Source organism: Tiliqua scincoides, chromosome 2 (assembly GCF_035046505.1).
Source record: "Tiliqua scincoides isolate rTilSci1 chromosome 2, rTilSci1.hap2, whole genome shotgun sequence".
NCBI lineage: Eukaryota > Metazoa > Chordata > Lepidosauria > Squamata > Scincidae > Tiliqua > Tiliqua scincoides.
In genome coordinates, this window is record NC_089822.1 from 166128796 (window position 1) to 166152285 (window position 23490).

A 23490-nucleotide genomic window follows, 5' to 3' on the forward strand; every position below is an offset into this window, starting at 1 on the left:
TCTGGAGAGATCCTTCTGGAGCTCCTCACAATCACTTCTGGTCTTCACCACTCGGAAACGTTTGGTGTCGTCTGCAAACTTAGCCACTTCACTGCTCAACCCTGTCTCCAGGTCATTTATGAAGAGGTTGAAAAGCACCGGTCCCAGGACAGATCCTTGGGGCACACCGCTTTTCACTTCTCTCCATTGTGAAAATTGCCCATTGACACCCACTCTCTGCTTCCTGGCCTCCAACCAGTTCTCAATCCATGAGAGGACCTGTCCTAATTCCCTGACTGTGGTTTTTTTCAGTAGCCTTTGGTGAGGGACCGTGTCGAACGCCTTCTGAAAGTCCAGATATATAATATCCACGGGTTCTCCCACATCCACATGCCTGTTGACCTTTTCAAAGAATTCTATAAGGTTCGTGAGGCAAGACTTACCCTTACAGAAGCCATGCTGACTCTCCCTCAGCAAGGCCTGTTCATCTATGTGTTTTGAGATCCTATCTTTGATGAGGCATTCCACCATCTTACCCGGTATGGATGTTAGGCTGACCGGCCTATAGTTTCCCGGGTCCCCCCGCTTTCCCTTTTTAAAGATAGGCGTGACATTTGCTATCCTCCAATCTTCTGGCACCGTGGCCGTTTTGAGGGACAAGTTGCATATCTTAGTCAAGAGATCTGCAACTTCATTCTTCAATTCCTTAATAACTCTTGGGTGGATGCCATCAGGGCCCGGTGACTTATCGATCTTTAATTTATCAATGAGGTCTGAAACATCTTCTCTTTTAACCTCTATCTGACTTAACTCCTCGGTCAGGAGGGGCCGTTTGGGCAGCGGTATCTGCCCAAGGTCCTCTTAGCCTCAGACTGTTGGCCAAGTGTCTCTTCAAACTGGGAAAGGCCATGCTGCACAGCCTGCCTCCAAGGGGGACACTCAGAGGTCAGGGTTTCCCACCAGTTGAGGTCCACTCCTAAGGCCTTCAGATCCCTCTTGCAGATGTCCTTGTATTGCAGCTGTGGTCTACAGGTAGGGCACTTTCCTTGCACAAGTTCACATGGGATTAGGCCATACAAAAATTAACCCTTCATGCACACTTGAACCACACTGCTTTTTGATCATTTAATTTTAAATGTTTAAGATGCCACTATGGCCTGTGATCCCCACTCCGTTCTCTCCTCCACACCCCCATCTATGAGCAATTATAGCATCAGCAGCTATTAGGCTCAAGTTACAGCTACACAGAAGAACATTAGAGGACACAAAGCCACTTAAGGAAAAATTATATGGGAAACTTGGCTTTAATATATGCATGTCACCTCAATTCCACATGTACCAGAATGTAGGTTTAGGACATAATGTTAGGCTAAGCCTAAAGACTGCTGCTTAAATGTTCCTTGGAAGGTAGAGGAAATTAACATTACACTACTGCAAATAGCCCCCACCCCCCAAGTTATCCAGCAGCAACTGAAGGCACATCTACAGCATAGCCACTTAATACAACAGCTCTTAGTGCTGTTAGCCCTATCCGTATTCAGTGAAAGCACCTATACAGTACAGAAGCTTCTCTTCAACCTTGTTACACACAAGCAACAGTCCTCTTCAGGTTTTTCTCTGTTGCTTTCTTTTAAGAGGCTATGAACATCTTGCAACACACCTCGGTTGTTTCAACATAACATTTATAGTATGCTATAGGCCAGGGCTTTTCAAACTGGGGCGTTGCCTGAGCCTGTGTGCCCTGGCCTCTGCCTCCTTAAGGGGTGGGGGAGCAAGGAGGCAGGGAGATCGATAAACTGGAAGTTGAGTGTGATCACTCCACTTTAGTTTCCAAAGCTTCCAGGAGCCCTGCAGAAGGTCAAAAAGGTTGCATAGTGCTTCCTGCACCACCAGGAGGCTGCAGAAGGCTCTGGTAAGTGCAGCCAAGCCCCTGCAGCCCCAAGCAGCGCAATCCTGGGGATCGCACTGCTGCCTCCCCCCACCCCCGCAGGAACTTAGAGCAGTTTCCAAACTCCCAGAGAGTTTGAAAACCACTGCTATAGGCTGAAGCTAATTACAATTAAGGGTGTTTTGGTACAATCAAATCATACCTTTTGATTGTTAGAAGTAGTAGAGATGCCTGTTTTGAAAACTGTAAGAAGCCACAGCAGCAAACTAGCTATTTCTTCCTGCTGTAGTTCCAGGAAGTTTGTACCAAGCACAGAAACCAAGCTCCAGTTTTACTTTCTTACCTCTCACTACAAATCCCTGCTAATCTTTGCAAACTATCACCCTCTGTCTGGAGGTTGGATTTTTTATGAGAACATGTGGTGCTATTGCTCAATAGTTTCCCTTATCAAGGACCTAGTAGGATTAATGGCTTATTCTTCATGGAGATGCCTACCTATTATTAAGTTACCTCAGACCAAGTTAGGGCGCAATCCTAACCCCTTATGTCAGTGCTTTCCAGCACTAACCTAAAGGCAATGCAGCTCTGAGGTAAGGGAACAAACATTCCCTTACTTTAAGGAAGCCTCCGTGAGTGACACCCAACTGCCAGATGCAGCACATGTCCCATTGGCACTGCTATGCCAGTGCTGGAAAGCACTGACATAAGGGGTTAGGATTGTGCCCTTAGACTATCAGTCTTTCTAGCTATGATCTGTCAACACTCAGGGGTTCTACAGGGATTTCACCTCATGGATTTGTCCCTTATTTGAACCTGAAGCCTTCTGCATGCAAAGCTACTACTGAACCAGAGTAGCTTTAACACTGAGCAACTACTTGGGATGTGTTTTTGGTGTTTTGTTTTTTGTGAACAGACCCCACTATCTTTTTGGTGTCAAAACACCCGAATAAAAACCATAACACAGCACATTTCTTTTCCAGAAATTAAAATAGATTACTTTTCCAGTTAGAAATAATGCTTTGGTTGCACTTGCTGACACTATTATCAGCTACCTAGTATAATTTAAAAGCAATTATAATTTAATTTTAATTTATGAAAATGATCCATTGGAATAAAACCACCACAATTTGCTATTTTAATCAAGACATTTTGGGGAAAAATATCACCAAAAATCCCACCCTTAGTTATCACTCATCCCTGAAACTTTAAAAAAAGGTTTTTAACTGCAGGGGCTTTGCAGAAACGCTGCCCTGGTGTTCTTCATATCACTGACATACTGCCCTGTAACAGCAGCATCTTTATCTAGTACAATTTAATCTGATTTAATAAGATGTCTCTAAACTTTGCATCTGTAGCTTTTCCTATTCTAGCTATAGGGTAAGGATATTGCAGAGACATATATGCCATCTATATTGAATGACAGCAGCATATATGCCACCTGTATTGAATTAACAAAGCAGGAATGTAAATTAGCATAGGCCAGCCTCCTAAACCTTGTTTTAATCCTGTATTGATAATTCTAGATTACCAAACAGGAATCACACAGGCGTAATAAATATTTACTGGATCCTTGAATTAAAAAAAATACAAGCAAGAAGTACCTACAGCATTACACTGCAAATATCACTGTACTGAGGAATACTGCAAGATTAATCTGAATTGTCCCACATTCATTCCAAAGGCATGCACAGTTACAACACAATGCATCCTTTTATTGTGAAGCACTTGCCCCCTAAAAATTGATAAATTAGAAGTCAAAATAGAGAGCAGCATAATTGAAATTTTATCTCCAATTTGGCCTAATTCTCCCTTACCTAAAGTTATACTTTAGATCAGATGCTTTTAAAAGACGAAGAAACTAAATATTTGTAGTCAACAGGCAGATGAGGCCAGACTATGTTTCTGGTTCTTGTAGCCAGGAAGAACATTTTGTTAGCTGTATAGTTAGTAGTCCAGCAGAAGTAGTACAGGTAGTTAACCAGGGGCTTCCCCCAGCAAACAGGGCTCCAGTGTTGATGCCACTTGCTAGAGTCTTCAGTGGTGCACATACCACATTGTGCATCAGCTGCTCTCTTCTTGGCAAAAAGGCACAAAGACAACCATTTGCTACTTTGCTCAGTTGGCAGTCTTGAGTTTTTTATTTGGTGTGCCATGAAGGTCCTCTGTGTGTTCCAATTTCATTTTGGTTGGTGCCTTCTCACCAACAGCATGAGCCTGAGAAGCTTTAATTGCTTCTTTCAGGAGACGCAGCTCTCGTTTCTCCCTCCGCTCTTCCATCTCCTCAATCTCATCTGCAAACAAGGCTTTCAAAGGCGAGATCAGTTTTGGAATAGCAGAAAAATCACCAAAATGCACCTGTTGATGAAAAAGCAATATTATAGTGGCAGTAATAGACTGGAATCGCCATCTAGCCGAAGCTTGTAATCTTGAAATAGCAGGGCTGGGTATACTGCATGTGCCATAATAGTCCTCTAGACATGCATCCTGAGTGCCTGTCTCCATGTTTCAGGATCCCTTAATATATGCAAAGTGCATGAAAGGGGCAGTTCAGTACAAGCTAAAGCAGTGTCCCACTTCTGAACTATTGCAAGTCTTTGGTTCCATCATCTATTTCCCGCCATTCATTTATAAAAAGGCCTTCTGCAAAAACATATGGCTGGGGCATGCCACCCAGATGTGGGTTTGGCAAGTTAAGTCTTGAGCTTCATACAAGTGCTTTTCCAACATCCTCAGTTTCCAGACAAAAACTATCATCCTGTCATCCCTTCCACCTTGTACAAAGTGCCCAAAATTTGGTTTAGAAAATGTGTTGATATAAGCTTGATATAAACGTATTCTGATGCGTGCTCACTACTGGAACCTGGATCTCTTACCTTAAGCTCAGTTCTTAACTCACCTGCATGTGATCAAATGCAATTCCAACCTTTTCACTGAAATCCTCACTGAAGAGAGGGATTTTAGCATAGCGTTGGCTAAAATGATTGAGCATGATGAATTCTGCATTCATTTTCATCCCAACCTCAATTGCCTGGGAGGTAGTGCTAAAAAAAAAAGGTACCACAATGATAAGCTGCAGGGTCTGCAGTACATCAATTGAAAAAAGTTCCTTATACATTATATCAGAGATAATAGAGAAGTGCATAGTGCATAGAGAAGCATGTTGAAGGGGTAGAAAAGCACATTGTGACAGGAGGAAAGTTGTCTTTGTGAGAGGTTCCTATGGAGTTTAAGAATTTAGCTGCTATTATACATCAATAGGTGACTAGAAGCAACTGTCCTTGGGAAAGGAAAAAAGTATTTGGCTCTCAGAAGACAGAGCTTGTCCATGGGAGCTTGTCCAGGGAGCCCATGCATTATACTCTAAATAATAATCCCTTCATATTTAGCCTCCATTAGCAGGCATCCTGTAAATATGTCAAAGCTAGTTTTACTAAACATTAAGGCTGCAAACTTTACTACACAAATTCTGCTATACATTTCACAGCTGATTATGCAATGGTTAGGTCCTGGGGCTTTTTGCCAACTAAATGGAGTTCATGGAATTTAAAGAGTTTAAGACTAGCAGTTCCCAAATTGTGAGTTCATGGTCCACGTGGGGTCATAACCCAATTTTTGGTGGTTTGCGAAACTGTCAGGGCCAATTAGGCTATATGCATCAAGGGTTAAACCACCTGCTACTTGGAGGGGGGGGGGAAGTACTGCTGCCCAATCATCATTACAGCCACAGAAGCTTGAGCAGCTAGTACAGTGAAACGTTTTTCGGTAGGTCCTGATGCCAACGCATTTGGGAACCACTACTTTAGACCTAATCAAAATAATGGGCTACAAGAGTACTGAAAGCCAACTGATATCAGCACAAATTGTACACAACTATAGAAGGAACACAAGGTATCTCTGGTTGCTTTTTACTGTTAGTTGAGTTCAAGAGAGTCCTGCCTTTTAACATATTTCATGCCATTCTCCACTTCAAGTGAAAATGGAAATTCCTCCACCTTCTAGATATTTTTACCTGTGTGTCTTCTCTATAGCCTCTTCTTCCAAACCATCCTCCAGAGTAGCTTCATGGATCAACAGAGAAGCATTTTTTCCTGTGTAAAGATATTTTCATCACATTTTACAATGATTAAGAACAGCAAGGAAGTTATCAAGTCAGTGTCAAAACTTATCAGTAAATACCTGACTTTTCATACAGCATGCCCAACTGAGAAGCACAGGGAAAGAAGCTACTAGCTAGCTTTAAGTCACTGAAATACAGATTACATACAAGTTGCAGTACAATCCTATCTTGCACTGGAACAGGCAGGCCAGGAGGCCTATGCTGTATCTAGCGTAAGAGAGGGCCCAAATTGGCTCAGCTGAAGGCACCCTCCTGCCACCCCAGAACACCTCCCTCCCACCCCAGACCTTTGCATCGACCTAGCTCCCTGACTAAGTTGGCACCAGCCCAGCCGACTCTAGAGGAGGAGCAAACTCGTTTTATGGAACATTTGCAACTCTTTGCAAGAGCAAAGAACTTGCATTGGTCAAAGGGTATGTTAAGATTATGCCCTTAGTTGCATTAAGATTTGTACTCTTGAAAGACACCAGAGAATAACCCGTTCTCATTGACACCATTTTAGTCTCATACCAAAAAAAATTGTACATTCATTTTCCCTCTCCCAATCCTGTATACAAACTTACCCATTTCAACTAAGGCCTCACAGGGCATAGTGTCACCAGAATAGACTATTTTCCACCCAGATTTGTGGACTATCGAGCAAGCAAAGGCGTTTTTACAGTGCCGGACCAAACATGTCTGAAACTGAATAAGACCACAGCATGTTAGTTACTGGGGTCCCTTGTGTGTGCTCTTTCCTAGTCTGCCCCATTCCATACCCAACATACCTTTGTAAAATCATAGTTCTCCATAAGCAAACCAATAAATGCTTTTGTTTTTGGTTTGAAGACATCACATCCTTCTATTAGGAACCGGGCAGGAATCATACTGCAAAGAAACAGAGACACTCCTGATAAACCAGAGTTAAGGGATAGCTTGATATTCTTTGCTTGAGTTGCCCAGAAAGACAACTGCTGCAGTCTTTCTTACTAGTGATTAAGGGATAACAGTTAACCTGTTGAGTAAACACAACGTCACAACTGTCATCTTCCTACCCACCCCCATCTACAGCTCAGCATCTAATTTACACTTGCTATTCAAATCTATACTCTCACAAACCATTCAACAGAGCCTTGGAATTCAATTTTGCTAGATGAACCTGAAATTCTCATCACAGTTCCTACTTAGGCAGATGCTGTGCGACTTCTACAAAGAGCAACTAAATTGCAAATCACACTAAATATGATCTCAAGGCTGACATTTTTTGGATCTTTTTTAAATCTGATATCTAATCAAGTTTCATTTGGCAAATATTAGAAGAGCTGTGGGAAGTGATGATGATGACTGGAATATCACAGTATTCGAGCAGTATTTATTTCTGGGAGATGTCCAAAACCTGCTGCCAAACCAAACCACACTTATCAGAGTTTCCTTGTATATCAGTACAGCAGTCAGACTACAATAATTAGAGTTGCATACTTTGTGATAGAAGCACAACACTTGAATTATGGCACATACAGAAGGTATCTTATGAGACTCAGATTAAGACAGGAAGCATTTCAAATGTTATCAAAATGGCAGCAAGTTTCATAATTACAGGGGGCCCCATATCTGTGGATCCCATATTCACAGACTGGGTCCAGCCCCCCCCCAAGTGAGCACACCCCCACATGCACCCCATCTGGAGGCAAGGGGGCAGAGCTCCCCTCACCTCCAGAGGGGAGTCCGAGCTCAGCAGAGGCTGAGGGCGTCCATCCCCAGCTTCTGCCAGGTTCAGACTGAACTGTTTAGCTCAAATAATGCAACTTCTGGTTTCTCCATGGAACCGGAAGTTTTGCTGTTTGAGTTATACAGCTCTGTCTCAGCCTGGCAGAGGCCAGGGACAGATGTCCTTGGCCTCTGCTGCGCTCAGACTCCTCTCCAGGAGGTAAGGAGAGCAAAGCTCCCCTCATCTCTGGAGGGTGGGGGGCGGTTCCCGGACCATGGGAACAGGCATTCACCCATATCCATGGTTTCAAATATCTGCAGGGAGTTCTGGAACAGAACGGAATCTTACTCACCAGAAACAAACACCTCTATCCATTGCTTAAAGTTAGTGGTATAGATGCCATGCTCAAGAACTACACTTAGTATTTCCATCTTTGAACTGTAGAGGTGAACAACCTCTCTGAACACAGTTTAGTGTTCCCATTCTCTTCTATGTATGTTACAGTACAATCCCTGCTGTGGTACATTCAGTTTTATTTCTACCACTGACTGTTCTTCCACAAATGTACAACATTTCATACTGTTTTGTCTTAACAGTAGCCCTCTCTCCATTACAGAGTTTTGCAGGAAGTCTGTTCTCTTCCAGAAGTGCTGCAATGGATCATACACACTGAACAAGCCATTCCTTTTTCCACAGACAAGAGTATTCACTGATATTGCCCTACATGACAATCTATATTGCTGGACAGAGTTCTAACCAGAGTGCCAAGCAATCTTCCAAAATCTTCAGTAAGTTTTTAACTAGGCTGCTTTACAAAAGCTCTTCTGTTTTTTCAGATCTTTCCCCATCTATGACATGCTATGATTAAAACAGCTTAACACAGATATTAGTAAGGATTCCTAAGAGGCAGAAGAGATGCTTGAGAACTTTGACAAAGAGATGTAGCACAGTGCTACACTGCACTGTGATAAATGTAATAGCCATAACATCTCACAGGTGTCGGATAAGTATTCTTCTGTATTTCATACAAGCCATTCTGAAATACCTACTCACTTGATGTGCCCCAGTATCTCTTGGCAATTGTCATGGTATTGGTGCAGCCATGTCATGATCTGTGTGGGTGCAACCAGCAACAATGGGCTGGAGGACTGACCCAGGGTCATCTAAGGGCAGAAAAGAGCAAAAGGTGGGAGATGAGAGAAGGGTCACTAACCAGCAAAATGCATTTATCAGTTGCAAGGCAAGCACTGACTATGGTACATTCTACCACTACCACACACACACTTTGAACCCACGATTTACATTTGTAGTACTTACAAATGCACGATGTCTCTGCAACAGGATGTTCAGCAAACCCTAAGAGAGAGAAAAATCAGTGCACTACAAATCAGTAGCAGCCAGTTTCTTATACTGTTCTCCTTAAGCAACTAAGTAACAGCAAATAACTTATTTTTAAGTGACTACACAAAACCACCACATGTACAGTGAAAAACGGATACTTTCCTTAGGATACTAATGTAACAAAAGTACTAGAAAACACACTGATAGCTATATCACTGTCACACGGACCCTATAAAATACTCACTGACCCTATAAAATACTCACAGTATGATGATCAGCATGTATATGAGACACAAACACAGCTGCAATGTTACACAGGATTTGGTCAATCTTTTCTCCATAATGGCGGCAAAGCTGGCCAAATGTTCCTTCCCCGCAATCCAGAAGTAGAGACTGAGTGGAACTAGCAAGAGAAAGCATGTGCATTTGTGTCACATCTACAGTTGTCAATATTGCTATATCTTTTCAGTGCACAAGTAGGCAAAGGACTGCATTTGCCCATGATGGAATATAACCTCTCATGAGAATATTCCATGGAAGACTGCTAAGATGTTCTTACAGTATGCAGTCCTCCAAAGAGAACATGAACTATAACACAGGAATTATACAGAAAATCTATAGGGATATAGACTTAACGCAGGCCAAGGAACCACCTGCGATAAATTTCACCACTTGCATGCCAACTAATGAAAAGTCTACAGTACAATGCCCAGCAAAAAAGCTAGATATTCCCATTTGTGGGTGAAGACCAATGCCTTTTACTGAAAAGGGCATACAGAAATGTGTTTGCTTACTACTCTGGCAGGTAACAAAGTCACCACTATACACATACTATTGGTGTTTGAGGGTCATGGATTTATCTACCTCTATATATTTATCTAATGCCTCTATAGAAAGGACTGCCCCCAACCCCACAACTAGCCAATATCTACCTGACATTTATCAGCGTTGAGCTAACATTCCGAATTTTCATTGGGACCGCAGAGCCAGTTCCCAAGAATACAACTTCTGGATAGTGTCCTGTGTTCCCTAGAAAGGGACAAAAAAAAAAAGCACGTCCAATTCCTGCAAACCAGAGACTTCTTTTGTCATCACTTCTCCAGATTAAAACCCTAGCCATGAACCCTAGCTATTCACACACATGGCAGATCAATTCAGTCATACTACGTAAATGCATCTTTTGATAATCAAGGTGTGGACAGCTCTAAACGTTATGACTGCTTTCCCAGTGTGACTTTCCCACAACAGTATTTCCCACAGCAATTCTAATGTGCAGTGCAGCTTTGTTTCATATAAGCAAAGAACCCCAACTAAATAGAAGAAAATTGAGCAATATAATTCCCTCCAGATTACATAGCCTCTTCCCTCTGGGCATCATGAGATACTTCTCCTGAAAATTAAGTTTATCATGAATGAGTAGATTCCAACTATTGTACTTCATTTGCAGAATTTATACCCCTTACAAGTACAGATGCAGCCTATTTATCCACGGATTTTTTTTATCTGCAGATTTATCTCAATGCGAATGGGGTGGGGGTAGTGAAAGTCACACACACCTTTGCCTCCTTTGCCCTGCGCTGGAGTCTCCAACTGTTTTCAGGCAGCCCAAAACACTGCAGAAAGGCTCCGACTCGCCCAGGCAGGGAAACAGCCCTGGAGCCATGGAAGAGGTTCCCCTTGCAAAGGAACAGTAACATTCCAGGAGCCCCTGAGCCAGCCGAGGCTGAAGAGAGGGGCAGAAAACCCTGTGTAACCAGAACATGTGCATCGAGGTGGAGCTTTCTCTCACTCACACACAAACACACAGGGGCAGGTGTGGTAGCAACAGAGGGGATTGCTTTAAAAAACCCAGGGAGTGTTTGCCAAATTCCCCCCCCCCCATGGGGGAAACAAGCAAGCTTTCCCACCAAGCAAAGCATGAGATTTAGCCTACAATCCTCTCCATACTTTCCTGGGAGTAAGCCCCATTGACTGGAATGGGGCTTACTTCTGAGTAGAAACGCATACGGCTGGACTCTGAAAAGCTCAGCATTCCAACTGTGAAAGAAGCTGGGCAGCTGGCAATGGGGAGGGCTCAGGAGGGTGAGGCAGGAGGGGGAGGAGAGGGGATGGCTTTAAAAAACCCAGCAAGTATTTGCTGAATTCCCCCCCCCCCATGATGCAGGCTCTCCTGCTCCAGCAAGCCTTCCCAAGCAAGCCTTGGAGAGACAGGTGAGGGTGAGCAGAGAGCCAGACTACAAGTCCGAGAATGCTCAGGGGCAGAGGAGCCTCCATGATGGCGGTGGCCAGGGAGGGCTGCAGGGGCGGCAGCAGCGAAGAAAAGGAGAAGCTGCAGCGCTGTTGGGAGGCCACCAGGGACACAGAGGAGGAGGCTTCCCAAGCAAGCTCACCATTCCAACTGTGAAAGAAGCAGGACAGCTGGCAACAGGAGGGCTGAGTACGGAGGGGAGGGGATTGATAACAGCTGCCTTAGTTTCCTTCCATCCGGAAGTGTCAGGCTGCAGTGTATTTATGTAACTCTATGTAATTTAGCAGAACGTGTTTTTTGTTAATCGCGCCAAGTCACGGAATGGAACTAACGTGGATAAATAGGCTCCACCTGTAACCCTCAAAATAAGTCAGGAATAAGAGGATGCACTCTATTTCTTCCCACTAATCTTTTTAGCCGTTTTCAAACATACTACCAATAATTTACTCACCTGATGAGGTAGGTGCAATCTGTAGGCTCTCTCTGCATTTCTGCACACAATCCTGGAAGTGTGGGAGCTCCAAGGCTTCAGTTACAAATTCAGCAGAATTACAAACGGTAACAGCCTCCCTGAAATAATGCACAGTTAGAAATCAAAGTGGTGTGGATAACTAATTTTTCTTTCCCAGGACAGGGCACCGTATTAGCTCTTGTGCCAGCCACCCTCAACTTCCATCCATTCTGAAAAAAAGACCCCAGCATGCCTGCCACCACCTTGAAACTAGGTTCTCTTAAAAACTAATCACTTGTCCATACTTAAGTGCTTCTCCAGGTATCCATCCTACCAATCAGTTCTCCATGAAGCAAGCCTATCCCACAAGAAACCAATTCCTACCTCCACAGAAAGTTTGGAATGGTACCTGCAGCCTAAGCTTGCAAGCGCAAAGGAAGAAGATGCTGCAACACACAGCTGCAACCACCCCATGTTCCTTCACACTGCCTGTGAAGGAACACATAACATTATGCCATCACCCTGTTTGTTGCCCAGTCATATTAGCCAGTGATGCAAGGCAGAGAGTAGGGTAACAGCACAACAATACATCATACACTGTGTTAAACTAGAGATTATGTGGAAGAGGTGGAAAGCAACATGGAACAACAGCAGTTCCCAAGTCTCTCAACATCTCGTTCCAAAATTCAGAGCCCAGGCAACTGAATGACAAGGCTGCACTCTATCCAATCAGTAAAAGTTTAAGAACCTACTAACCTTTGCCACTCTGGTTTAGGCCTCAGCTGGTATTTGAGCAGACACTCTCCTCGTGTAATAGGCACGCTGAATGTGGCCTCTTCTTCCTGATGGGGACACAGAATGTTTTAAGGGTGTGGTCAAGTCTGCAGAGAAAGACACACCTTCAAATGAAGAAAGGACTCTACCTTACTCTGGTAGTTGGAGAGCAGTGGGAATATATCTGGATGGATGAGGTTGAGCTGGGTTTGAATTTTGTGGCTGCGAAGATTGTGCACAGAGTCACAATTTTCATTGAGGATTAAGTGCTGAGTACCAGTTCCAAACCTGACGGAATAAGGAAAGGCAAACACATAGTACTGCATGTTAAAACTGGAAGTCAATGCTCAACATCCAAAATGGATGCTGATATTCCATTGTTTCTCAGTTTTCCCTCCTACATCAACAAGCTTATACAGATAAGCATGCCACATACATAAAATGCTAGAGATACTTACAATTTAGGATTTGGGTTTTATTGAATTCAAATTGCCCAACTGTTATTTTTGTTCTAAAACGTTTCTCTTTCTTCTTCTTTATAAATATTGTAATACATTGCTGATCAAGTGAAACTGTCTTCTGATTTAGACTTAACTTTCTGAACACTGGTTCCAACTTAGTGTCTCACAGCAATAGCTAAAAATCCCTTAAACACACAACTTAGTACATATAAGTGAGTGAACATGTTCATACAGATATATACCATATAATAATAATATAATAATATACAGTATTTATATACCGCCTTTCTTGGTCTTTATTCAAGACTTTATTCAAGGCGGTTTACACAGGCAGGCTTATTAAATCCACGCAGGGATTTTTACAAATTGAAAGAAGGTTCTCTCTTTCAAGAACCACCACATTCAAGGTGTCACACTCCGATCTGGTTTAACATTCTGGCCTCCATCCTCCCACGCTCCGAGCAGATGGAACAGCTCAGCTGCAGCTTGCCAGCTGCTTCAAGGTCGCACGGTGCCGGTGGCCTCGAACTGGCGACCTTGTGGATGTTAATCTTCAGGCAAATGGAGGCTTTACCCTCTAGACCAGACCTCCTGCCTATATTGGTAATGATACCAAGTTTGGAATCTCAGTTACATATTTTGCACAAATCATGGTTTGCATTGCTTACAATGCATTTACCAAACATGGCCTGCTCCTTCCCATGCTTCCACTTTTGACCACGTTTTCCTCCCCCAGATTATGCCAGAAACATTGGCCTGACTTTCTGGCTGAGAGGGCCAAATTTGCTTCATATGCCTGTCCCCTTCCCTGACAAACCACTACTTGTCAATCTCTCCCATTACTTGTGTTCCAGAACACACAGTAATCACCAAAATCAAGCAAGAAAGAAAAAATTGTAAACTGAGCAGAGGAGAGCCTAAGGATACAAAACACAATTCCCAAGCACCAGTTAATGATCAGCTTCCAACACTTCAAACCAGGTAGACTAAAGAAGAGAGATTCAACTAGTATTGAGCAACAGTTTAGATAGTATAAGATAGGAAGCCTCCAAAGTTAACCTAGCTCAGTCTCAAAATCTGCTTCTGCAGTATTGACAAACTTTACATGGTCATCATAAAGATTACTAAAAATTATGAAAAGTGCTGTGAATACTAAACACTACTTAAAAGATACATATTACTGTTATCTGTCAAGCTAGCATAAATTCCAAGTATACAAACACTAAGCCATCACAACTTTACAACTGCTTGCGCATGTTACAGATTGGTCATTTCAGCAGTGACAAGATGACAAAATACACACAAAATAAATCCAGTACCTGCATCTGACCCAATTCCAGTTCATATCTACAATTTGTGCCAAAATTGGCACATGGATAGCATGAAAAATACAGGCAAGAGACAAACCTTTCAAGCCACTTTTTATACCGACTGTCCCGCAGAACAGGCTCTGGTGCTATGTGAACCACCAAAGCTACAGGATTCTCCTGCTTCTCTCCTTGATACCTGAAACAATATAAAAAGAGTGATTCTCAAATAACAGAACAGCACCCACAGAACAGTTTGAACCAGTTCAGAAGTGAAACAGAAGTGCAGACACTGATTATTTCTAACAGCTCAAGAAGCATGCTGTGCATAGAAATGCATTTGCATTACGGTGAAGACCATTTTCTCAAAGAGCGATCTCAAGAGGCAGAGCCCAAGTGCCAAGTAAACAGGACTTCTAGAAATTTGATGCTGGTACCCTGGAATATGACCACTTTAAATGATCTGATGAAGCACTGGTGCCTATAAATCAAAGCTTCAAAAATTTGAGGGTGGTACTTACCAAAATATTTTTTCAGTCCTAGTTTCTCAAACTTCACACCAAAACCACTAAGGTTATGTAAGGTTACAGGACTGTTATTAATGCCCACAACATTTTTGTAATTTTATTTTGAAAAAGCTGCTATCACATACAGCTTCCCCTACAGCCTTGTTACTTCTCTCATTCTTGCACTTAACGTTTTAGCACATTTCTATGCACCAATGTAAGATATCTACTAGAAAGTGTTAATGTCAATATACATGAAGGCCCAAATGATATAAAGAAAGGAGCCTGAGGCCGCACAGGTGTCAGAAAATGCTAGCCACCATGGCAAAGGGCCCTCCTTGACTCCTGAAAATAGCATTCTTCAACATACCCCTGCAGAGTGGTATTTTCACAGACTGCATCTACAAAACCTTCATGAGGACACTCCACTATGATGAAGACCGCACCCGGGTCCTGAGGAGTACAAATTTCTTCAGCCAAGATCTGCAACAAGGCACACAAGTTCACACTATTAGGGTGCACTATAGTAGAATCTGCTACAGTACCTGGTACATGCTCTTATGAATGGAGGAGCTATTCCATTTTGTTAGAAAACATTATAAGAAGAAATCTAAATACTGTACACTTGGCCTAGCAAGTTGGCAATTTGAAATCAGAGTGTTACCTCTAAACAGCCAAGAGGTGGATAATCAGTTCTTGACATCTGGGAATACTTTAACAAAAGGTTTTGGGCTCAAGTAGTCAGCCACCACCATCCACAAAGGAGAAGTACACCAGCTTGAATTCTGTGAATCTACAACTTTTCATTTCCAAGTTAATAAGATCAATACACTGATCTCACCCAGAGATTTCCTCTGAGAGTGTGAGAGAAGATTAAGTATTACAAGTTTAGCTCACAGACTGAACAAACCTGAGCAAACAGAACCTGTCATATAAGTTCAGTCTGGTTACATCTACCATATCTTGCTACAATTGGAAGCATGACTTAAATAGCCCAAAGTGAAAGAATAATCCTGAAGCCATACCTCTTTGCCTTCAAACATGACATTCTTTCCATCTTTCACAGCTGCTATTATGGGAGCAATTGCTGCAGTACCACTACAAAAAATAAGTTACCCAATTTCAGTGAGTTAAATACATCCAATGTCCCCATCAACACAAGATCACTAGGAAGCCTTCAGTACTTACACAGGCAAACCAAGCTCTTTTGCTTTTAGCACCAAGAAGTTACCCTTCTTTGGATGGAGCTACAGGTAAACAAAACTCATTTCATTATCTGTTCATGGCAACACTTTAGGAGAAGGTAGCAGTCCACAAGAATTTTCTCAAGGATGTCTCTGCAAACTGCACCTAATACGTATTAGAAACAGCCAAAGAGGGAAAGTTGGCCTAGAACACATCCAAACAGAGATGAGGGAACCTCTGTTTAGGAAAGCTGATGGAGCACCTGAAGTGCAAAGTGAAGGGTATTGATAATACTGAATCTTTCCTATAGGCAGTCATGCTTAAAATGGCTTCATAAGAAAGTGGTATTTTAACACATACCACTTTTAGGAAGCTAACAAAACCCAAGCTTCCACCTGAAATCAGGGTGCAATAAAATTCTAAGAAGGTTTACCAGGATGCAATCTTAGTGTTTCTCTAAGCACATCTAACTTAGAAAAGCTGGAAAAATAACTAGTTGCTCATGCTGATAAGCTACTGTACAGTACCAGGCTAGCATCTATTGTTCTCCAACTCTAAGCTATTAAAGTAGCAAAACAGTCATTACTCAGAAAGTTTGAAGTTACTGAGAAATATTATTCTGCATAAAGAAACAGGGTGCCTAATAGCCACAGACACATCTTATTCTTCAGGCAACTCTTACCTTACAAATAAATGCAACAACCAGAGATGGGTCCCTTTGGCCAATTCGCCAGCTACCATCTTTAAAAAAGAAAGAAACCCTGTATTTCATATCGAAGCAGTTTACAGAATTTAAAATCTGAAGACTATCCATCAAAATTGGCAAGCCAGTATGTCAAACAATCACCCTGAAGATAAACCCCATGGTATTCTGCTAATAGTACTTCATGAAAATACTGCACAACTTACTATCTTACTCCCCTCTGGAAATGCCCTTCAACAGTCATACTTTAATCTCATTTGAATTTAGTCATGCCAGTAACTTCCAGATATTTCAGAGGTAAATGGTTTCTATTAAGTTTCTATTAAGGGCAAAAAAGGAACGAAGAAATTTGTTCTGAACAGATCAAAAGTCATAATCTGTTCCTGCCCCACACCTAACACAGAGAAGCTAGGTTTCCTCACCCATTTTATCAGGGGATTCTTTATTTCTATCACCCTTTAGGTGCTGCTGCTCCACAGAGGGAGATCCCCGTCCTGAGACCTGCTGGTTAATCTCAACTGCTAGTGGTTCAGAGCTCAGATGCAGCGTTTCCTCAAGCACAGACTTTTTTCCTGTTTCACAGAAAGAGGGAAGGAGAGAGAAGGTGAGATTAGAGCAACACCCCCCGCCATCCACCACCCCAAAGACACTTGTTTAAACTGAAAATAAGATCTTCATTTGGTTTAACTGTTTTCATATCCTTTTATGAGCATATTTCAGTACAAATTTGAAACAAGGCACAGCTGCCTACTGCAAAACATGGTCAGCTAAATCCCAATAACATCATCTAGCAATTATGTTGCTGTTGGCTTCAAAACTGCTAGATACCCATTTATCACTGCAGCTATCCAGCTTAATTTTGCATATTATTGCAAAGTAGTTGGGGCAAGTGCAGTACTGAACCTGCATAAGATAGAGAACTCCTGTTTAGAGGGTACTCTCAGTGGCTCAGCCTTGAACACCTATTCACTCTTGATAATTAACAATATGAAACATTAAATTTAATCATAGCATCCCAGATTCAAAACCTTTATCTGTAATAAAATTCACTCTGTGGCCTTGATAAGTCTGTCTGTCTGTCTGTCTGTCTCTAAGCTACCCTAAAAAAGAAAGGGCAAGGATAATGAAATAGGTAGCAGTTTCCATGCTATAGAAACAATTTACTGAAAAAAGATTATAGCCCAGATGAAGCAGCTAGAAAAGGACAGTGGTGTCCTGCAAACTCCCTCAAAGTGAAACGAGACCCTTAACATGTCAGACTCAGCTGCCCTGTTACAAACCACCATTTTCATCTTCACATTTTTATCCCCATGTCAAAAGCTGTAAATTGACCATTGCACTTTGATCTCTACTAGGTTCACTGGGGACCCATCTGCCCATCCTCACTGTTTAAATCAGGGCACCTACTCACCTACCAGGGGAACCTGATAGACAGTCATTGTCTCATCTTGATAGTCAGGATCAGAATAGGGTCGCACAGCTACAACAACACAGATACTAGGGTGAGTTTTTTAAAAGAAAAATTTGTACTTAAAACATTGTAGATAAGAATACTGAATACAATTATACTGACAAGCACAAATAAAAAATTTTAAAGCCTTTAAGGTTTATGCCCCTTCTCCCACAGAAACACCAGCTAGCCTGTGTAAAGGAGGAAGAGAAAAAGAAAGAAAAGTTGGCAAGGCAAAGAACCACCACCTTCACCTACTGATGCCTCTAAGTCTGGAGAGCGCTTCTCCCACCTCACAGCTAATGCCAACTGCCCTGTGAGGAGGTAGAAGAGAAACCACAAACAAGGCACATTTCCCCAACACCACCATTTTCTATTACAATGCTTTCCCATAGTTTGATTTTTATGTAAGATGCTCTGGTACCCCTGTCAACTGAAAGGCTTCAAACACAAACTGAACACAAACTGAACACAGCTTCAAAAAATATATATTGAGCACAACAAATCAAATCATCATGCTTTAAGGCTTAAAGTTCTCTACTAGGCAGCCCTTAAGGAGGTGCGTATAAGAACATAAGAACAGCCCCACTGGATCAAGCCATAGGCCCATCTAGTCCAGCTTCCTGTATCTCACAGCGGCCCACCAAATGCCACAGGGAGCACACCAGGTAACAAAAGACCTGCATCCTGGTGCCCCCCCTTGCATCTGACATAGCTCATTTCTAAAATCAGGAGGTTGCGCATACACGTCATGGCTTGTAACCTGTAATGGATTTTTCCTCCACAAACATGTCCAATCCCCTTTTAAAGGCATCTAGGTCAGATGCCGTGACCACATCCTGCAGCAAGGAGTTCCACAGACCAACCACACGCTGAATAAAGAAATATTTTCTTTTGTCTGTCCTAACTCTCCCAACACTCAATTTTAGTGGATGTCCCCTGGTTTTGGTGTTATGCAAGAGTGTAAAGAGCATCTTTCTATCCACTCTATCCTTCCCATGCATAATTTTGTATGTCTCAATCATGTCCCCCCTCAGGCGTCTCTTTTCTAGGCTGAAGAGGCCCAAATGCTGTAGCCTTTCCTCATTCAGGTTGCAACATTCAGGTTGCAAGACACATACATCTTACTTGTGTGAATTCATTTGTGTGTGTTTGGCAAAAAAAAAAGAGAGAATAGTTTAAACAGTATAAGTGATTCCACTGCCATTTTACTCAGTATGTGCTTCAGAGTGAGTGTGAGAAATAAATCTCCTGATTCCCTCGGTTCATCCATGTCTCTAACTATAGTTTTGAGATAGCACATATTTTTTGGATTTAAGAATAATTTGCAATTTTCACCTCACATGTGTACTTCAGAACATAACCATCATATAAAATGCAATCTGACTGTATGAGAATGCGCCAACACTCTAGTATTTATGAACTTGAAGAAGTTGTGTACACACAACTACAATACCTACCCAAGTCTATTCCTTTCAATGGGCCAGAAAAGACTTTGATTGCCTCCAGGTAGTTTTTCTGGAAGAAATACATAGGGACACTCAAAACTACAGCATATCACTTCTTTGTCTAAGATGATATTAGCATGGATTATTGTCATACAATCTCATGCTCAGCTAACTAACTGCAAGACTTCATTTGCTCCTAACCATATAAAGAAGGCGTTCATATTTACCACATGTATGCCACAGCTTTAAGAGATAAGGAAAGCACATCATGGTACAACTTATTAAAAGGGGCAGGACAGAAAGTTATAACAAGACAAATCCACAATGCCATTGTCACATGTCCAGCTATAGATACTAAGTGAGGAGGAATTTCATGAAGAAAATAAGTTTTACAGCTTGAATCTGTAGCAGAGTATCACAGAAGCTTAGATATCCTCAAACACAAACTTCCAAAAGCAGAATTAAAACAAAAAACTCCAAAAGACCACCTTGGTGGAAAACAAGAAGTATTTATTTGCCAGAAGAATATAAACTGGCAAAATATTGATTTATTTCTGTGGTTTTGGTCAGGTTACAGAGTGGATTTTAACTATACACATCTATACCAGGACATAGAACCAAAGGGGCAAAATGAGTTGCGCTGATCTTCATCACAATGTAACTGCATTAGTCTTGGATGAAAAGGCACACAAGCAAGTACTACAAAGAAATAACCACTCACCAGTTGGGGTGGTCCAGAGAGCACACATTTTGGAACTCCTGTTTCTTTCAAGGTAAGTATCATTCCTGAAAGAGAGATAAGCAAGAGTTTTGCTTTTAAATTTGCCTTCAGCCTGAAGTTGGCTCTTGAACATTATAAAATCAAAAAGAAAAGGCTTGCCATGGCAGCAACAGTACCAAGGAGAAAAAAACTCATACAAGAGTAAATACTTGTATCCTACTCTATCACACAAGCTCAGAAAGCTACAGCAATTTTTCTGTTAATACTCTTGGAACTTTTAATTGAAGCAGAATGTGAGAAAACTGAGCTAGACTGATATAGCTGACAGAGTGATGGAACTAGGACTGAGACAACTAGGGTTCAAATCCACAACCTGTGAAGATCACTAGGGAAGCTTAAGCAGTTCCATTTCTCTCAGGCTAACCCACCACACAGTGTTGTTGTGACAACAAGCAGCACAATGCCCTGAACACCTTGAAGTACAGGACAAACAGAAATATTATATTAACATAAATATTTGTTCCACCCAAATTACTTGAAAAAAACAGGAAAGTATTAATTAATACTTTCTCCTACACAAAAGGAGATTGTCTCCGACACAAAAGAATCAGTCAAAAAGACCTGACTTGCAACCCCCACCACAAAACACAGCTTAAGATAAAGGATTATTCTATGCTGATAGCCAATAGGTATGAACCATGATGGCCTTCAGTCTGCACCATCATAGTAACCTGAGAACCTGAAAAAGCATCTCCACTCACCAGACAAACCGCCAACATTTGCCCAGTGCATTCTAGTAAGGAAGATATTGTCTAAGCGAGCCACTTTTAACCTGTGGTGAAAAAAAATATAAAATACAACTGGTTGAAGTAACTTGCTTGCAAGGTTTTCCCCAGCACCAGCTTCCCCAACACCCAGATACTTACTTGTGCTCCTGCATTAAGCGCTGTACTCCTTCTCCACAATTAAAAAGATACCTGAAACAAAATATTTTACTGAAAAGAATGTCCAGATTTGTGTTCACTTAATCACACACTCAGGCTGCAATCCTAACCACACTTTCCTGAGAGTAAGCCCCATTGAACAAAACAGGACTTACTTCTGAGTAAACCTGGTTAACATTGTGCCCTCACTCTAGTGACACAGTCACTGTTACAAGATTAAGTTTTCTGTCATAAACAAAACGTAAAAAGACTAGTGCCAGATTTAAAAAGAATGGGAGCACCAAGGGATGACTAGAGTGTATGCCCAGCAATGCTCAGTGAAACAGGTGGGCATACCACTGCAGCTGACTAGACATGACAGAAGAAAGTCTTCTCCAGGAACAAGCTCAACCTCTAAAGCAGTGGTTTTCAACCAATGTGCTGTGGCACACTGGTGTGCCACGAATGGTCCATAAGTGTGCCGTGGAAGTTTGGGGGAAGGCCATTTATTCATAGGGCAATTGGGGGATAGGAGCCCCCCACCAGCAGCATGACAGCTATCCAAAAACCAAAGGCATGCTTTGGCAATTTTAGTGCCTTGTCAGTGTGCTTTAGAAAACTGTTGCGCTAAAGAACCAAGTGTGTGGTGTGCCAGTTGCAATGCACAATTTTCCTTCAGGCACTGCCTGCCTGCCAGCCTTAATGAGGGCACTACTGTGAATGGAACCCCCCAGCACAGAAGCTGCACAGAACCACTGGGGCTGCCCAGAAGCCTCGAGTAGAGGCAACACCAGGAGCTCACCAGGTGAGGCGCCCACCCCACATGGCCACCCCACCCCCTCAGGACCAGCAGGACCAGCAGGGCACCAATGCCCCCTCCGCGTGGCCTGCTCCCCAGGGCTGCCACTGCATGCAGCAGCCCGACAGCTACCTTGAGCCGGGCGGAAAGAGCGGGGAAGGGAAGGAGACCGCGGGCAGAGGGAGCCCAACTGACCGGTTGAACTCGGAGAACACGTAGAGCGCCGCGCCTGCGTCCCGCGTGCCGGCCGCCGCCACCTGCACGAAGACGGTGGTGGCCCCTCCGCGGCCCGAGGCCCCCGCAGCTCCCAGCCGCTTCTCCCGCGAGCGCAAGTGCCGCAGCGGGTCCTTCGGCGGGCGCTGGCGCCGAGCCCCGGGGACGGCCCCCCCAGACATGGCCCTGACCGTCGCCCGCAGCAGCGCCAGCCGCTTCCACATCCAGTACCGCGCGCTCGCCGTCGCCCACACCGGAGACTGCCCTACACGAGGACCAGCTCAGGCCCTCTTCCCTCCCCTCCCATTGGGCCACTCGCGGGCCAATCCTGTTCCTGCGACGCTCCCAATCCCGGCAGCCAATCGCCAGGAGCGCAGGCTCCCGTCACGTGACACGACGCAGCCAATACATTCCAGGCTCACTTCCGGTCTTTCTAGCCAGAGCTTTCACTCTATGGTTGTTGGCAACTTCAGTCTCGAGAGACTATGGTATCGCGCTCTGAAAGGGGGTTCTGGAACAGCGTCTAGGATGGCTGAAAAGGCCAATCCGGGAGTGACAATCCCTTCCACACTGGGAGCAAGTGCAGTCTGTTCCTGGTCTGTCTCCCTGGCTATGGGCCTTCCTTCTTTGCCTCTTTGCCTCAGACTGTTGGCCAAGTGTCTCTTCAAACTGGGAAAGGCCATGCTGCACAGCCTGCCTCCAAGCGGGCCGCTCAGAGGCCAGGGTTTCCCACCTGTTGAGGTCCACTCCTAAGGCCTTCAGATCCCTCTTGCAGATGTCCTTGTATCGCAGCTGTGGTCTACCTGTAGGGCGCTTTCCTTGCACGAGTTCTCCATAGAGGAGATCCTTTGGGATCCGCCCATCATCCATTCTCACGACATGACCGAGCAGGCGTCTCTGTTTCAGCAGTGCACACATGCTAGGGATTCCAGCACGTTCCAGGACTGTGTTGTTAGGAACTTTGTCCTGCCAGGTGATGCCGAGAATGCGTCGGAGGCAGCGCATGTGGAAAGCGTTCAGTTTCCTCTCCTGTTGTGAGCGGAGAGTCCATGACTCGCTGCAGTACAGAAGTGTACTCAGGACGCAAGCTCTGTAGACCTGGATCTTGGTATGTTCCGTCAGCTTCTTGTTGGACCAGACTCTCTTTGTGAGTCTGGAAAACGTGGTAGCTGCTTTACCGATGCATTTGTTTAGTTTGGTATCGAGAGAAAGAGTGTCAGAGATCGTTGAGCCAAGGTACACAAAGTCATGGACAATCTCCAGTTCATGCGCAGAGATTGTAATGCAGG

General features: G+C 43.3%; 1 protein-coding gene across 1 annotated transcript; it reads right to left on the reverse strand.

Moving 5' to 3' along the window:
- Window positions 1-1264: 1264 nt before the first annotated feature.
- Window positions 1265-22490, reverse strand: ELAC2 (elaC ribonuclease Z 2). Its single transcript, XM_066616279.1, has 24 exons — window positions 22184-22490; window positions 21193-21243; window positions 21028-21098; window positions 20267-20331; window positions 19558-19615; window positions 18059-18127; window positions 17070-17219; window positions 16627-16685; window positions 15948-16006; window positions 15785-15857; window positions 15130-15242; window positions 14354-14452; window positions 12635-12773; window positions 12468-12553; window positions 11712-11830; window positions 9945-10041; window positions 9277-9415; window positions 8989-9027; window positions 8725-8834; window positions 6752-6851; window positions 6548-6668; window positions 5877-5955; window positions 4764-4908; window positions 1265-4222 (listed from the first exon to the last, which is right to left on the reverse strand). The coding sequence occupies exons 1-24, from the start codon at window positions 22423-22425 to the stop codon at window positions 3983-3985; spliced, it is 2523 nt and encodes an 840-aa protein (XP_066472376.1). The 5' UTR covers window positions 22426-22490; the 3' UTR covers window positions 1265-3982.
- Between the last annotated feature and the right edge of the window lie 1000 nt (window positions 22491-23490).

Excerpts from the sequence above, each read along its gene's own strand:
- ELAC2 (XM_066616279.1), bottom strand. The coding sequence starts at position 22,425 with ATGTGGAAGCGGCTGGCGCTGCTGCGGGCGACGGTCAGGGCCATGTCT. Across the intron at positions 16,007-16,626 it reads TTGTTGCATTTATTTGTAAG|CTCCATCCAAAGAAGGGTAA; the intron begins GTAAGAGTTGCC and ends GTTTACCTGTAG. Across the intron at positions 8,835-8,988 it reads TGCAGAGACATCGTGCATTT|ATGACCCTGGGTCAGTCCTC; the intron begins GTAAGTACTACA and ends TTCTGCCCTTAG.